Source organism: Neopelma chrysocephalum, unplaced genomic scaffold (genome assembly GCF_003984885.1).
Source record: "Neopelma chrysocephalum unplaced genomic scaffold, ASM398488v2 Primary Assembly neopelma1_22b, whole genome shotgun sequence".
Classification (NCBI taxonomy): Eukaryota; Metazoa; Chordata; class Aves; order Passeriformes; family Pipridae; genus Neopelma; species Neopelma chrysocephalum.
Window position 1 is genome coordinate 17899290 of NW_020897690.1, and position 18485 is coordinate 17917774.

An 18485-nucleotide genomic window follows, 5' to 3' on the forward strand; every position below is an offset into this window, starting at 1 on the left:
CCACATTTTGAGACAAAAATTCTAATTCTTTCCAAAGAGGTATGAGGTATTGTTAATGGGCACAGATGGTCAGGACCTGCAGTTTACATCCCTCTTAATTTCTTTTAAATGAGACAGTAGGGAAGCAGAAAGGAACAAAACCAAATTGTGTCTTACTAGGAAACACAACCAATGTCATGGCAAATTTAATTTATGGACTTTGCGAAACAGCTATGTGTATTTATTTATCAACTCCGGTACTTATATGGTCTACTTAAATTGTGGCTGTACAGGAATCAGGTCACTAGTCTTTCCTAGGAGTATTGCTAAAGAGAGTTACTAAAAATGCAGGAGTCAGCCTATTAAGGGCAAGAATTCATGATAAAGTAAAATAAAGACAGAATATTTATTATTAGCACAGGTAAATCACCACAAAGAAATAACTAAAATACTTGGGTTTGAGTGAGACCTGAAGTGGGTAAACAAAGAAAGCAGTACATTGCAGAACAATGTTTACACAAAGCTTCACCAACAAGCTACACGCAAGTGGACTTGAAAGACTTTCACCAAAACACCAGGAAGCAATGCATTATAGTCTTTCTAACACATCTTCACCCTCTCTGTAAGGACAAAAAAATACCTTCACTTCTGCAAAATGTCTTGCTCAGAATTATTCAGCAGGGAACATAAATACTTAGTCTGCTCCTCATCTTAGCGTATATACATTTCCATCAATTGTCACTGTACTTCTTTCACTCCAGATATCATAGAAACCTACTTCGTTGCTGTTGCAAATATTTTTTTCACCTACAGAAACAAAACCTTTTTTCTTCCAGAGAAACTGAACTGCATCCTCAGCAGGTATAAACTGTTTTCTTAACCCAGTGGTATCAGACTCACAAGAGTGGCACAGAAATGCCCCATCTCACTCTACAAAATGCAGTCTCTGTTGCAGAATATATGAGCAGACAGTGTGGCTCACACTTTCAGGTTTAGGGTCAGTACTTCATGTAGTGTCATTTCCATCTCTCTGTGTACTTTATCTTCAGATATCTACTGAAGATTTATCTGTGATGAGGCCTTTTTAGGATAGATTATCAAATTATTAATGTTTTTTTATGGTCTTTCATTCTGACATCATTTCAGCCTATTAAAAAGTAAGCTATTGTCCCAAACAGTAAAAATTCTAAACTAATAAATGCATAAACATAGTGTCAGACTGAAGAAAAACAGAGATTCAACATTTTCCTTGTTTTTTTCTTGAAAAATGAGATTTGTATCCTATTCAGAAGAGCACAACACTTCTACACATTAATATATTCAGCGTGAAATTGGAAAAATTGACCCTGTAAGTGTTAGTGAGACTAAAACGTATATTTTCATGTGAGTGAGTCAAGAGACTGAGCTAATTAGTTGACATTTTTCAACTTCCTGTGGCTGCCAATAACCAATTAAAATATTATTTTCAGCTTCATAAAACCAACAGAAAGAAAATGGAATAGCAACGTGCAAGAGACAGTAAAACATTATACCTTAGCAACATAAACTGGGCAAATGGACAGCACAGATTGGCTGTGACTACACAAATAATGCTAGGATAAGTGGCAAACTAGCACTCTGAGAGCAATCAGAGCTATTCCTACCTAGATGGGCCCATTCCAGTAAAACTTGCAGGACTACATTTAGCTCCACAGATATAACAGCTGAACATTCTAAGATGTGCATCTCTAACATGCAAGAACTCATTCAGATAGAACATATATGAGAAAAAATAAGGAAAAAAAAAAGTTAGGCATGCCAGTAAAAAAGCACAATGGAAACGTAGAATTAATATATTTGTCAGTCCAAAGAAAAAGTCAGTGCCAATTTTCATTACATATGCAGTGACATAGGTCACTGCATTACGGTGACATAGGTGACAACACTTTTTGCAATGTGTCATTGAGATTATGCCCTGGACTGCCATTTTTCAGCAGCTTTATTCTAGTGCATTTATGCTTGAAGGCAACAAAGGACGTGAAATAAGAATGAGATTTCATTTTTGAAGCACAGATACAGACTTCTTAGCACACAGGCCTGTCTCATTTCCAAATATGGTGATAATAAGCAAGACAAATACAACTTTGCATGCTGGAATTAAAGTGATTTGACACTGGCGATAATTGGCAAATTTGTTTTCATTTGGTGCTTAATGAATGAGGAAAGCAAATATGTTACATAAATCTGCAAACAGAAGGACACTTAATGAGAAGAAAACACAACTAACACTGAGAAAAAGCAGTATCCTGTACTCCTTCAGAGATCTAGCAGGCAATAAGCATTTTGCTTTACATTCACAGCACTGAACAACTTTTCTAGCTCAACTATGATTACTAAAACCTGTTAGTCATGAGCCTGGTCAAATCCAAGGGCAAAGACTTCCACTGATATCAATGGGAACTGAATGAAAACACACAAAAAGCGTGCTCCAGTCACCTCATTGATGACAATATATTTTAATTTATTGCAGCATGACTACAGATAAAAGTATAAAACTAATCTTCTTTATGTTCCTAAACAAGTCTGTGTCAAAAAACAACTGAAAACCCATAGAGATTCAAAAGTATATCAGGTTAGTAATGGTTGTTAAATCCAGCATTTTACCCTTTTCTCTGTGAAATTGCAAGCTATAAAAGCTGAATGGAACAATAATAAATACTCTTGCATTAAACACAGACATGAATTAGAAGAACATTAAGATGGCACATACAGTTCAGGAAAACATGGATTCAAGACTAAGCTTTTGAAAAAAAAAAGATGGCAAAATATATACCACAACATAGCATAAAAACCTCTAAAACCCATCCTAGGCCCCCAAATGCATCTGCAATTGGAAGTCTGAATCAATAAATAGGGGTTGCAACAAACTCAGAAACTCAAGGTATGACCAGACATGCTGCCAAATCTCCTGAAAATAAACCAGTAAGAGATTCCTTTCTCTTCACTTCTTTCAAGAAACTATTTCACCTGAAAGAAGAAAATTTTATTTAATTTATTGGAAGGAAAAAATATTACAATTGAAAATGAAAAGTATGAGTTCTGGAAGAATCAACCATTAAGCAAAAAGTCACAATTCCATAATTAAGACGGTGAAGTTCTGTGTGGTAGCCAATTCTAATTCTGCAGTGTAGTAAAACCAGCAATTGGAAATAAAATTAAAAAAAAAATTAAGAATAGGACAAAAGGAGATAATTAGTATAAATTAAAAAATATGATGTAGAAAATTCATTTGGTTATATTAAGAAACCAGAGGAAAAATACCTGAAAAATCCAGCGATGAAACACTGGAAATAAGAGAAACCTAATCAAAGTGGTCTAGTTGAACCATTTATGAAAATGGTCAATTTACAATAATAAAAAGAAGAATAGTCAAAAGTAATATTTTGTCTGCACTTTGCAGGAAATGAAAGCCTCAGCAAATCAGAATAATGAAATGAGCATCTTACTGGTAAATGTTAAAGCTGTGAAAACAGCATATGCACAGATTTAAATATTTTCAGACTAGTAGGTCATGATAATTCAACTTAAAAATTATGGAGAAGTGATTTCTTTTTTTGTTCTTATTGCTCTTTTTAAATCATTTCTAGAATTACAGGTGTTCTTGAGGAATGAAGACGAACCATGTTTTAGTAACATTTAAAATGGCAAAGGGAAGACTCAGGTGATCACAGGCTGATCAGTGAGACAATGAGTTTGTCAAACAGAATAAGAAAAACATGACTGTAGTCTATTAGGAAAGAATCCCATTAACCATTAAATGAATCCATTCAAAAATCTGATTTCCTTCTCTGATGCTTGCTCCTCAGGATTACCAAATCTTACTACGTTCACTTCCCTGTGCCTCCTCATACAACCTCAGCAATGACTGGAGATCCTAGAACATAGGACTCCCACACAGATTTTCAACAACAGTCGGGCATCATTTCTATGTATTTCTTGCCCTGGGCGTATCCAGAAAAAGCAGAAAGGCACCAGTGGCCCCTGCAGCTCTGGAGCTCATCCTCTTCCCGAAGTCCCATCATGCCATGTCATCTCAAACATGCATTAACATCTCCTGTTGGCCCTGGCTTCTCACATACAGCACTCAGGTTCCCCAGCTGACAATGGCCTTGGAATATTTGCCACCTGTCTGCCTCCAATGCATGCAGATCAAGGATTTTTCTGAATATCATGCTTTAGTATAGATGAATCAGGGAGATTAATCAGCTATTTATTTAGTAAGCTGTCTTTGGATTGAACTTTATCCTGAAATATTACCTCAACCAAAATCTTAATCCTGTACTTCATAACTTTAGCTAACCTAATTAGTAATGTTTTTTTATTGCTACCACACATATATCAAAGTACATGCTCCAAGTTTTTACATTCTGGGAGATATTGCATATACTACACAGTAGCCACTCATATTAAGAGCCATGCAAATTCTATGTGGTGTTGTTATCATTTCATTGTTCAATATATTAATCTGTTTATTTTCAAGATTATTTGAAATTAAATTTAAATGCAGCTGTTATATCTCCTCCAAAAAATGGAAATGGGCTTAAAACCAGAAATTTTAGACAGTTTGAATTTTTTGTGGTCTCTTCTCCTACAGTAACCAAGTTTAGCACATAAAGTTTTCTTGAATTGTTTGGGTTTTTTTGTGGGAGAAAGGTTGAGGGAGAAAGTTAAGAGTCTAATGTAGCAAACATTTGGATTATTTTTAATTTTTCTTATTTTATTAAGAAAATAAACTGCAACAACAAAATTATCAAAAAATTATGTAAGTGATCACATTAATGCTAAAGATACTATAAGGAAGGAGAATCTAAATTTGATGGCCCAAATTTTCAAAGCTAGCCTTGAATTTCCCTCCTGTGATGCCACTATAGTCCTCTGATAGAGTCGTTAATTTCCAGCAGAGTCCTTTCCTTCAGTAAAAGCTCACTGTACATGATGTACAGAAGCAGGATTCATACCAAGGTAAGCACATGATGTTAACAAATCTCTATATAAAATGCAATGTTGCTCCCATCAAACTTTGAGAGGTGAAGGTCATGTGTACAGTATGCATCATTGCACTGTTAAATTTTCTGATTGCACACTTGGAATGAGGACTGAGACCTACACACCTACTTAGCATCCTATCAATCATCTCACAACATGAGTGCAGTCACTCAAATTAGTCCATAAAGGCACTGTAAGTAACTAATGCCAGGCAACAAAGTTTCAGAGGCAGTGAAGAGTCCTTCACAGAACTGACTGCAGCTCCATGGGATACCTCTCTAGGACTTGTATATCATGTCTGTCAGCTTCTGGTCAGCTGGTAGCTCCCTGCCCTGCATTTCAGTGCTGTAAAGGCACACACACATAGCCAAGTTCAGCAAGGAGCAAACTGCTGGAAGTGTAGGGCAGAAACGCTGTGTTTGGACTAACACTCATTGAGAAAGAAAGGAGCAGGTAACTGAAATAAGAACGTGGTCAAACATGGAACCAACAGTAGGTGTAACTTGCCACATTCTGTGGCAGGACATGTACTACTTCCAACACACATCAAGTGTCTATATATTAAGTCATTACTTGAATTCAATACAGGTACCTTCAGAATACCACTCCTCTGATATAATTTCTAAAGATGGCTTACACTGAAATGGCAGTGTTCTCTGCCAAAGAAGTTCCATTTACCACTGTCATTTCTCTTTTCATCTTACCCTGAGTCAACTCCAGGGCTTCTCTGATGATGCATCATGTTAGCTACTCTAATTAAAATGCCAAGACATTAAATCAGCACAAGAAAACAAGTGATTTTTGTGGACTTAATGAACTGACTAGTGCTACTCTGCAACCAGACTATTACCAGTGTTGGTGCAAAGGAGGAGAAAATTGCGTAGTGAAACCAGGCATGAGCAGGAGAGGTAAAAAGCACGAGCTTTTAAAAATATTCAGGTACCTGTTAGCAAGATAGAAAAGAGAAGCAGTAGGGGGAGAAAGACCTTTCTCTTTCTGCAGAGGTAGGATAATAATTTCTCATAGATTTAACATTAAACCATACTTTAGATTAGATTAGATTAGCCCAGTTCAATCAGTGGAAGGACAGACATTGATTACCCTGAACCAAGTGTTAAATGAGCAATGAAACCCAGATGGACGTTCAAAGAATATAGCATTACTTTCTGGTGCCTGTATGTTCTCCCAATATGTAGTCCTCAGAGCATCTCATTAACAAGAAGGTCTCATATTTTCCTGCTGGGAACAGACAGCAGCAAGAAGCAAACCTGTACAGTTATTTATTCCATTATTAGAGATTCTTAAGCCACTCTTAATGAATCCTTTAATTTGCTTTTCTGTTATTATGGAAAGGAGTGGTAATGGTTCAAATTAACGTTCCCAAACACACATCTAATTAACTGAGCAGGCATACTGTTATAGTCCTTCATCAGCGAGATAAGGAGTGACTGAGGCAATAAGCCACCTCAAAGCAAGTCATAATCCTAAAAAGCAAGTTTAATTAACTTGCAGGAGAACACACAGGAGAGAGCCACCATTATTAGGATGCTCTGTCTAAAAAAATAATGTCTAAATACATATTAGCCAATTAAAAAGAAAGTTGAATAGCTTTGAGACCTATTTCTGATAGTAACTATATCATTTAACAGCATAGCTGAACTAGTCCAACTTGAATTAAAAAAATTTAAAAATTACCACATCTTAAGAACGAACTCAAGCTAGGCTGCTACCACTTCATAATTTCAAACACAAGAGGCTTGGGAAAAGAGGATAACTTCGTTTTCCCTTTAAAAATGGACATAATTCTTCTTGCATGGTTTGAATAAAACCATTAAGGAAAAAAGAACAGACTGAAAGGAAAATGTAACTTATTACTTTGAATCTCAACATTTTTCCCTAACCTACTGGGTTTGAGACACGCTTCTAGTTGATTCTCTCTTTACCAAAATGGCTGGAGCACTTTTAGCAATTTCTCATTTACAAAAACTAGAGCTGCTACATGTTAAGTGCATTGCCAAGGAACAAGTAGAAAAAAAGGCAATGCACAATTTGCCTGAGAAATTCACACACTCTTGTATCCTTCCCCTAATTTGGTCTATTCCCCTTTCAATTGACCTTTCCAAAGAAACATATGACAAAGCACTTTCACACAGCAAAAGAAGGCAAGGTTGTTATTGGGGAAATCTACGAATCTCCATGCTTACTGGTATTTCAAAATACAGAAATTATTATAATATTTGTTTACATGCTACCTTAGTCCACTAAGTAAGACACACAGAAATATTCATCTGAATATTTTATTATGATTTATCAGGATAAGATAAATAAGCAGTCTCTCATTTCCTTGAGCTTACTGAGGAGCTAATGCCCCAAGAGTAATCCTTCATTGATGCCACTTAATTATAAAACTAAATTCTGCCCTGCCATATGGGTTAGGTTTTTTTAAGAAAACAAATGAATTCCCAAGAAGGTTTCAGATCGCTGTACAACTCATTTATTTTTATCTGCCAGGTCGTATGCAATATTAAGAACAATGCCTGTGGCAAATTTAAAGATACAGTTTCATGGGAACATGGATTGGATGATTAACTTGAAGGTACATACTAGTGTTGGAATGGTACCATTCATAGATTGCTGCAGATGGTGTAAAGAAACTGAAACAAGGTTTCAAAACTCCAGTTTAACCAACTCAAGACCTATAGGAGAACTGGACATTTGCATAAAAAAATAAAACTATCAACCAGCAATAACCTTCTCACAAGGACTGAAAGACCACTCGCAGAAGCTGGGGGTGGGGAAAGAGGAGCAGATACAATTGTTAACAATCTATTTTTACACAGCAACTACAGAATGTCCACAGACATCAGAAGACCACCTTGATTTCCCAAACTGGACAGGCAAGACTAATCTTCACAGTATAGGACTAGTAATTACCTTCCCAGTTATTGCCTGCTATGGCAAAATACTATGGAATAATGTCCCTTTTGATCTCTATCTCAAAATATTTCTGTTCTTATTTTGCTTGCCCCAGCAAAATGTAACAAAAGTCATTGTTTCTTGACTAAATTACCATGGTCAACTTAACTGATTTGGTTGTCTGCCAACACTACCGTATAGCTCATACTGCTGTTTCCTTCCTTAGATGACGGATTTATGGGCAGTTATCCTGCACTACAATTCCACCAACCCTCTTCATTTGCCTTCCAGCAGTCCTTCCCTACACTTCTAACTAGTTTCAGTTAATTTTTTAAGCATATATAAACAGAATAATACACACTACTATGGTTTAAAGTCTTTCAAGAACCATGTGCAATGAGATCAAAAGTTCTCTGTCACTCCAGGAGACACCTTCTGAGGCATCATAGGATCACAGAATCACATAGAATCACACAATCAACCAGGTCGGAAAAGACCTCTGAGACCACTGAGTCCCAACACCACCCTGTCAACTAGACCATGGGACTAAGTGCCACCTCCAGTCTCTTCTTAAATACTTCCAAGGATGGTGACTCCACCACCTTCCTAAGCAGCCCATTCCAATGTCTGATCACTCTTTCTGTAAGAATTTCTTTCTAATGTCTACTCTAAACCTCCCCTGGCACAGCTTAAGCCTGTGCCCTCTCGTCCTACTGCTGGTTGTCTAGGAGAAGAGACCGATCTCCACCTCAGTCCAACCTCCTTTCAGGCAGTTGTGGAGAGTGATGAGGTCTCCCCTGAGCCTCCTCTTCTCCAGGCTAAACAACCCCAGCTCTCTCAGCCGCTCCTCATAGGCCCTGTGCTCCAGTCCCTTCACCAGCCTCATTGCCCTTCTTTGGACACTTTCCAGCACTTCAGTGCCCTTCCTAAACTGAGGGGCCCAGAACTGGACACAGTACTCAAGGTGTTGCCTAACTAGTGCTGAGTACAGGGGTAAAATCACTGCCCTGGTCCTGCTGGCCACACTATTCCTGATGCAGGCCAGGATGCTATTGGCTTTCTTGGCCACCTGGGCACACTGCTGGCTCATGTTCAGATTCCTGTTGATTAGAACCCCCAGGTCTCCCTCTGCCTTGTTGCTTTCCAGCCATTCTGTGCCCAGCCTGTAGCGCTGCATGGGGTTGTTGTGGCCAAAGTGCAGGACCTGGCACTTGGCCTTGTTAAACATCATACCATTGGATTCAGCCCATTAATCCAGCCTGCCCAGGTCCCTCTGCAGAGCCCTCCTACTCTCCAGCAGATTGACACTCCCCTGCAACTTGGTGTCATCTGCAAATTTGCTGATGGTGGACTCAATCCCCTCATCTAGATCATCAATAAAGATATTAAACAGAAATGGGCTCAGCACTGATCCCTGGGGGACACCACTAGTGACCGGTTGCCAACTGGATGCAGCGCCATTCACCACCACTCTCTGGGCTCGGCCCTCCAGTCAGTTCCTAACCCAGCTCAGAGTGCCCCTGTCCAAGCTGTGGGCTGCCAGCTTTTTCAGGAGTATGCTGTGGGAGACGGTGTTAAAGGCTTTGCTGAAATCCAGATAGTCTATATCCACAGCCTTACTCTCATCCACCAGGCGGGTCCCCAATCACAAAAGGAGATCAGGTTGGTCAGACAGGACCTGCCCTTCCTAAACCCATGCTGGCTGGGACTGATCCCTTGTCCATCCTGTAGGCGTTGTGTGATTGCACTTAGGATGATCTGTTCCACAACCTTGCCAGGCACTCAGGTCAGGCTAACAGGCCTGTAGTTTCCTGGGTCTTCCTTCCTGCCCTTCTTGTGGATGGGTGTTCACATTAGCCAGCTTCCAATCATCTGGGACTTCTCCGGTGAGCCAGGACTGGTGAGAAACGATAGGGAGTGGCTTGGCAAGCTCTTTTGCCAGTTCCCTCGTTACACCAGATCCCATCTGGTCCCATAGACTTGTGAGGATCCAAGTGGCTCAGCAAGTCACTAACTTCTTCCTCCTGGATAACAGGGGGGTTATTTGGCTCCCCGTCACTGTCTGCCAGTCCAGGAAGCCAGTTCTCCTGAGGACAACCTGTCTTCTTGTTGAAAACTGAGGCATAGAAGGTGTTAAGTATCTCAGCCTTATCCTTGCCTTTGGTAACTATGTTCCTCTCCACGCCCCACTAAGAACGGATGTTTCCTTGCCCTTGCTTTTGCTATTGATGTATTTATAAAAACACTTTTTGTTGTCCTTAACAGAAGTGGCTAGATTAAGTTCAAATTGTGCTTTTGCCTCTTTAATTTTTTTTCTACATGACCTAAGAACATTCCTAAACACTTCATGTGCCTGCCCTTTTTTCCAAAGGTGATAGACTCTCTTTTTTTCCCTAATTTCCTGCAAAATCTCCATGTTCAGCTAGGCTGGTCATATTCCCCTCCAGCTCGCCTTTCAGCAAATAGGCACAGCCTGCTCCTGCGCCTTCAAGATTTCTTTCTTGAAGTATGTCCATCCTTCCAAGACCCCTTTGTTTTTAAGGGCTGTTTCCCAAGATACTCTCTGAACCAGCCTCCTGAACAGGTAAAAGTCTGCCCTCCAGAAGTCCAGGGTAGAGATTTTGTTGATGCCCTCCCTTACTTCACTGAGTATTGAAAACACTATCTTTTTGTTGTCACCGTACCCCAGACAGCCTCTGATCACCACATGTCCCACCAGCCCTTCTCGGTTTGTGAACATCAGGTCTAATGGGGTCCCAGCTCTGGTAGGTTCATTTATCAGCTGCAACAGGAAATTATCCTCCATACACTCTAGGAATCTCCTAGATTGCCTCTTCTCCTCTGTGTTGAGTTTCCAGCAGACATCCGGTAGGTTAAAGTCACTCACAAGAACAAGGGCTGGCAATTTTGAAACCTCTGCCAGCTGCTTGTAGAATAATTCATCACCCTCTTCATCTTGGTTGGGTGGTCTGTAACAGACTCCCACCAGGATGTCAGCCTTGTTGGCCTTCCCCCTGATTCTAACCCGTATAGATTTGGGGAAAGGTCTTTTTACCTTTCCAGCCTGCGCAATGGATTTTTTAGGTGAGACACAGCCTGCGCTGAACTGAGCCCACCCTTTAATCCTAAGGTTCATCTGCCAGGGCCAAGCAAGCTTGGACAATGGCAGTGAGGTCCTCAGGACGTAGGTTTGTTTAGAGTGTCCTTCTCATAGATGGATGGCCACACAGGGCTAACGACCTCCATCAGGCCAGGAGACCGGGGACTCGAACCCGTGGTCGCAGCAGTGAAAGTCCTGCACGCTAACCACTAGGCACTCAACCTTATTGTCACTGACCTCAAGTTCTACAGAGTCAAGAGACTCTCTAGCATGTAGAGTCACCCCTCCACCTCTCCTACCTCACCTATCTCTTCTGAAGAGCTTGTACCCATCCATTGAAGCATTCCAGTCATGTGAGTCATTCCACCACAGTTCTGTGATGGTGACTGTCATAGCTTTCCTGATGCACAATACCTTCCATCCCTCTTGCTAGTTTCCCAAACTGTTTGCATTAGTGCACATGCACTTCAGCCAGGCTGCTGATATCACTCCTAACTCTGGCTTTCCACCCTTAGGCTCTTCTCAGGAGAGCCTGGTTTCAACCCCTTCTCCCTTCAAACCTGGTTTAAAGCCCTCCTGATCAGCCCTGCCAACTTATAAGCTAGGGTTCTTTTGCCCTTGCTAGGTAGAAGAAGCCCATCTCACTCTAGCAGGTGTGGTACCATAAATTTTGCCCCATGATGAAAAAAACCAAAATTCTGTTGGTGGCACCAATTCTTTAGCCACCTATTCATAAAATGGGTTTTCCTACTCCCCTCCTCATTCAACTTTGCTACCGCAGGAACTGAGGCAAACACCACCTGTGCTCCTGTCCCGTCAACTAATCGATCCAAAGCCTTAAAGTCCTTTTTAATTGCCCTGGTATCTCTTTTATCGATCTCATCACTGCCAACCTGTACTACCAACAGTGGGTAATAATCAGAGTGATGAACTATCTCAGGGAGTCTCCTGCTAATATCCCTCAGCCTGGCCCCAGGAAGGCAAGCAGATTTCCCTGTGGGATGGGTCTGGTTGGCATACAGGGCCCTCAGTTCCACTCAGAAGGGAATCACCGACTACAACTACCCTTCTGTTTTTCTTAATAGCTGCGGTTGTGATCCATCTAATAGATGGGGTACAACCGAGAGACCCTTCAGACAGATCTTTTTCTTGAGTGTCATCTGCCTGACACTCTAGGTCGAGGGCCTCATTCTTTAAGGGCACCTGGGGAGGTGATGGGGGTAGGAAGGGGATTCTTCTACCTCCCTGACCAGGGACCTGTCTCCATTCCCCCCCATCTACTTGGTCTGTTCCATCTGCCTGATGGCAAGAGGGGCAGGGCTTCTCTGACTCCTGTTGAACTCCTTTTGGGGTCAAAAGGGTATGACTCCACCAGTCTATTTCCCTTCCACTTTCCCTAATACTCCTTAGCCTCTCTACTTCTTTCTTAAGCTCTGCCACTAAACAGAGCAAATCCTTCACCTGATTGTACCATATGCAGGTGTCTTTTGCACTGTCCTCTGGTACTAACACCAGGCTCAGACATGCCCTATAGCCAGTGACCTGGACAGCTGCATCCTTCTTGGAGAGTTCTGTCTGGGTTAGAACACTGCTGCTGGCAGCAGCAGCAATGGCTTTTGATCATTTGGAAACCATTGCTGGATCTAGTCTAGTTGGAGAGAGAAAAAAAAAAACCAAACAAAAACCGAAACCCCAAAAAAACACAGCCACCAAACAAAACCACACGCACCTACCACACAACCCACCAAGACCCAGGAGAGTGGTTGTGCCCTTCTTGGTCGCCCTGCCTGTGTGAACTGCCATGCAAAATGCCCTCACTGGCATACCACGTCCCTATTTGCCTGCTCTGGGTTTCCATGCTCCATAGAGATTCTTTAAATCACCTGCAAATGGGCCTGACAAGGCCCTTTGCTCTCCTGGTTGGCTCCCAAGAGTAGCCAAGCTAGGGTGGGAAAACAAAAAAAAAGAAAAAAAATAGCAGCATCTTCCTGTGCCTTTTTCGTCTAATTTTCTAGGTTTTCTTCCTTCTGCCCTTCAGACGGTCACCCTCTTAACTCTGTTATTTCTCATTCCACATTCTCCCAGTATTGGTTCCACCGAGCTCGTTCCTGTTCCAACCTGTGGTGATACTGGAGCTCATAGTCACAAACAGCCTCTTTCATAATGGCCTGTATTGAAGCTACTTCTTCTTACCACCATCACTTCACTTCATCAATGGCTTCCTGCTTGGTGGTCTCTGGCACCGTAGCTATTGGTTTGATGTTCTCCATCTCTGCATGAGCTTCCATCAGCTGAGTCCTCAGCTGGCCCAGATCATCCTGGGCTGCCTGCAGCACTGCATTTTGTCTTATCAGATCCTCTTCCTTAGCCAGGTATAACCCCTTAAATTTTGCTCTCTTTTGATGAAATTCGTGCTCAAGTTGCTGCTGTCTTTCCACGTAGCTGCATGACATTGGCAACTCCCAACAGCAGTGCAGTCTGGATCCCCACTGGGATCTTTGCTACCATTCTTGGTAAGACAAACAAATAATAAATTTCTTTAGAGGCTGTAGAACTTCAAAAATGAAAAACAGTCACCTGCAGTGAATATCAGTGATGGAAAAGGGATTTAAGAATTTCCAACAGTGTGAAATTTTCACAAAACTATTTTGTTTGGTTTCTAAGACAGAGAAATTTGAGCTGGTTGATAATTTCGGAAGACTTCACTAAACTCCACTAAGATGGAAAAAAACAATTATGAACTTAAGCTGAGACAGGACACGGCTCCTGGCTGTGAAAATCATTCCTCTGCTTTAGAGCACTACCAACTTCCTAAAGCAGAAGCCTAGAGGTGCAAGTATGCAGAGGGCTGACCCTTGTTGTAGGGTATTTAACCACCAAAGCTGTTCTACCACTCCCCTTCTCAACTGGGCAGGGGAAAGAAAATATAACAAAAGGTTCATGAGTTAAGGGCAGGGAGAGATCACTCACCAAATACCATCACAGGCAAAACAGAACCAATTGAAAGAAATTAACTAAATTTATTACCAATCAAGATCAGAGCAGGATGAGAAAAGTAAAAGAAATCTTAAGAACATCTTCCCCCCACCCCTCCCTCCTTCATGGGCTTAACTTTATTCCTGATTCTCTACCTCCTGATTCTCTGCCTCCTCCCTGCCAGCAGCACAGAGAGATGGAGGAATGGGGGTTATGGTCAGTTCATCACAAGTGGTTTCTGCTTCCTCCTCAGGAAGAGGAGTCCTTCCTCTCCTGCAGCATGGGGTCCCTCCCATAGGAGACAGTCCTCCAGGAACTTCTCTAATGTGGATCCTTTCTACAGGCTGCAGTTCTTCATGAACTGCATGGATCCCTTCCATGGGGTGTAGTCCCTCAGGAATGGACTTCTGGTTTTCCTATGGATCATAAGTCCTGCCAGCAAACTGGCAACGTGGAATCCTCTGTCCACAGAGCCACAGGTCCTGTCAGGACACTGCTCCAGCACGGGCTTCCCACAGGATCACAGCCTCCTTTGGGCATTCCCCTGCTATGGCATGAGGCCCTCCATGGGCTGCAGGTGGATCTCTGCTCCCCACGGACCTTCACGTGCTGCAGGGCGACAGCCTATCTGACCACAGTCTGCACCACAGGCTGCAGGGGAATCTCTGCTCTGCTCTGGAGCACCTCCTCCCCCTCCATCTTCACTGACCTTGGTGTCTGCAGGGCTGTTCCTCTCACATATTCCCACTTCTCTCTTCTGTGGCCACAATTATTTCTGCACAATAATTTTTCTTCCTTCTTAAATATGTTATCACAGAGGCATCATCGTCGCTGATGGGCTCAGGCTTGGCCAGTGGCAGGTCTGTCTTGGAGCTGGCTGGCATTGGCTCTGTTGGACATGGGAGAAGCTTCTAGCTGAAGCTTTTACCTGCTTCTCAGAGATGCCAACCCTGTAACCCCCTCCAGTACCAGAGGCTTGCCACACAAACACAATACCTCTGGTTTTGTTGGGATGCCAGACAAGTAAATCATAATGGGACTACTTCTCTTGGCACTGCAAATTGCGTAATCTAAGTTCATTTGTAGCTTTGTCACGTGCCACACTGCACTTTTCCCTTCTCTACTGGGTAGCAAATACAAAACCATGTTAGAGGTGAAAAAAAATTATCATTTTCACAAATGAACAGGAACTTTTAACTGTTCAGATCTTACTGAAATCACATTACACATGGTTATTAATTTTTCACTACTGCAGTGTTAGTACAAGAAGATAACAGGAAAAAAAAGTTGGAATATTTTAGAGAAATAACTGTATATCAAAAGATACTTCACCAGGGAGGAGGAATTAACAATGCATTCTCTTCAATGTCTTTATGAGAGCATATTTGTGGCTTAGGACAAAAAATTAATTCTTCAAATGGCTCTTCAAAGAGCCAGTGTGAATCCAGTGAGGTAGATGCACAAGAAAACTGTACTAAAATTTTGTCCACAGGCCATAGCACAAGTATGGTAATATTAATGCTCGATTCAGATGGCCCTGGACGAAAGATAAGTAAAAACAGTGCATTAAGAAAAAAAAAAAATCAGTGCAGCCAGTTGACACTATGAAAGGCTGCAAAATCCATTCCTGTAAATAAGCAGAAAACTTGACATCATATTCACAGTGAACGGATTCGTTCTATGTGTAGGGGGAACTACATGCAAAAGGTGCATAATCAGTAAGATCAATACCTGCAATTTTGGGACTACAGCATCCTGACAGTTGGTTGCTAGTCTCTGAATTTAGGACTTCATGACATATAACAACTTTAACCATATAGTCTGGCACAATGGTTAAAGAACAGAGAAGTGTGCAGTGAAAAGGAGATATTAATATCAATAACATGTACAATTAGAGAAACCTGCTGACAAATGCAGTCTTTCTAAAGTAAGGTCTCCATGGCCAAACACAACAGTGCCATGGAAAAGGTTAAAATTTAGAATGAAAATGCAGTAAAAGGAAAAGAAAAATCTAATAAATTCTACTAGCAAATAACAGCCAACTATACTGAACTCTGGAAAACAAAATTTCTGTTGCAATTTTAAAAACACTGAATATTTTTAATTTTGCAATTTTAGAACAAGAGATATGAAACTCAGAAGTAGCATTAACTTATACAGAAACCAAATTAATCTTTTAACTGTACTAGATCTTTTCCAAAAAGCAGAATTGACAGCTGGTATTTTTTTGTAGTCACTGCTTATTCAACAAAATCATCCAAAGCTTATCCCATAGTGATTCAAAAGCACAAGTTTAAACAAACATATTTTTTTGCTGAGATTTGGAGCCAAGATTAACAGTATGGAGAATAAAAAAAGAGAGGAGAGAAAACTGGGGGTTTTTTTCAACAGTGACTAGAGCTTTGTTAATTCAAAGGTAAAATATATTCAGAAGACAGGTTTGAATAATAAGTTTAGATGATTACTTTTTTTTGCCAACCAAAATGTTTTACTATACTTCACGTGCTAAGACAAAAAAGTGGTTCTCAAGGACTGTCACTGCTTCAGTGTTAACATCTAAGACAGTGTAAGCAAAAAGTATAATTAACACTTTACCACTAATTCTGCAGTCTTTAACAGATCACTTCTGGCATTGTAGTGAATAATTATTAGAATCATTCAAGAACAAAGAGCCATATTGTGTAGCCAAATTTGGCATCATCATAAGTTTCATGCAGTGGTAACTTCAGTCACATTGTCCTACAGTATCTGCCTGTCCTACTGTATGCATCCAAAGTTTGTGTACTCCAGGACAGGCCTCTTAAAAATGAGAATAGTGTAAGCTACTATGAACTTTGATACCAGGCAATCCATCTTTTAACTTTGGTCAGGGAAAAGAGAAATAAGCATATATAACATTCAGTTTAGTGTGTCTAGAAGGCAAGGGAGTCACATGAGAGCAAGCTGATACTGGAATACGGCTGAATATTACTTATCAACAAAGAGCAAAATCCAGTCTGATGCAACATGAAAAGAAAATAGATTTCTCACCTTGCTCCAGCAATAAGCTCTTTTTGTCCTGGGTCAAATGTTAACTGTGAGAAGTCCACAGCATCTTCTGCTTTGAACACATGTAACCAAGGGGCAATTTCTAAAATCAATCAAGAAATACAACTGTTACTATAAATGTTCTAGATGTAGTATGTCAGGTACCATTAAATTTGCAGATATTGTGGGGCTGCAAGTTTTCTCCATATGGTCCTCTAAGGAAACATAGGAGACTTTCACCACCATGCCATGTAATTTATAACACAGGCCTGTAAAATATATAGAGCAGCCACCCAATACACACTTGAACGAAGTATCCATATTTTGGTCTGATTTGTAAGCCAGATATGTTTTTCCTCCTTAGGTAAAGCAGAAAACACCACAGTACAATTGCAATTCACTGGTACATACTCAAGTGAAGTCAAATTTATTTTCCATGCATCAGAAGCAGCTGAGGACTAGGGTTTTATTTAGCTAGCTACTTAGTTATTTACTTTCTCTACAAAAGGATCCAATCAAGTGAAAAACAATGACAAAACCAAGTAAATTTGACATTTCACCATTTTCACAATAAAAAGGTTGAGAAATGAGGGATGAAAAAGAAAAAATGCTTGACATTCATTGAACTTTTTTTTTTCACCAGCCTTTCTCAGACCAATTTAGTGCTACATTAAGCAGGGCAGACAAGTGAGTGAGTTGCTGAAAATCAGCAAGGAGCATTACTGGTATTCAGAATACAAACTTGTTCCTACTTTCAAACTTAAACACACATAAATAGTTGCACATCAAACGCTTAAATATTTTCATTAGTAGTAGTTATTTTTGCATCCATATCACTAACTGACACACAACAGTTTGTCTATATGAACACAGTGTTCTGGAAACTGAGCATGTTTTTTTTTTTAATTTTACTTTTTTTTAAATAGACAGACAGAATACATAAAATTGCTATAACAATATAAATGGCTCTCAGAAAAAGGTCCAGTTGTACAAAAAACCTCATCCTCTAGAGTTTTACAATTCTCAGGATGCTGATTGAAGTTTGTTTTTTTTTTAATGTAGTCACAAAGCAGTGGTCCGGAACTTATGTGAAAGGTGAAGAGGGCTAGGTATGTATGGCACAACAGGCTGTGGAATCATCTATTTGAAGACTGCAGATGTGAAACATTCAACAGAAAGACCAAAGGTGAACACACGGTCATGACCATCTAGAATACAGAGTAAAAACTGATCCACTCTTGAGGGTGCTGTAGAAGTGTAATTTTTGATACTGGTATCATCAGTTGCAGCTCAGGTTGACAACATCCATTCTAAACTCCTTTCTTCACTCATGAGCATATTTTTCGTTTTGAAAATATCTGAGTTGAACAAATCCATGTCTAGTGCCTGTTTCAGGATGATTTGTTCCTCATTTAAATATTAAAATTTTAGCACAAGTGGGCTATCCATTCCGAAGGAATGG

General features: G+C 40.5%; 1 protein-coding gene across 7 annotated transcripts in view; it reads right to left on the reverse strand.

Moving 5' to 3' along the window:
• Positions 1-18485, reverse strand: part of SEMA5A (semaphorin 5A) — a 329582-nt gene that overhangs the window by 194351 nt on the left and 116746 nt on the right. For all 7 annotated transcript variants that reach the window (XM_027681100.1, XM_027681135.1, XM_027681108.1 and 4 more), the window contains one exon: positions 17027-17126. In XM_027681100.1, coding sequence (XP_027536901.1) covers positions 17027-17126 — 100 coding nt within the window. The remainder of the gene's footprint in view (positions 1-17026; positions 17127-18485) is intronic.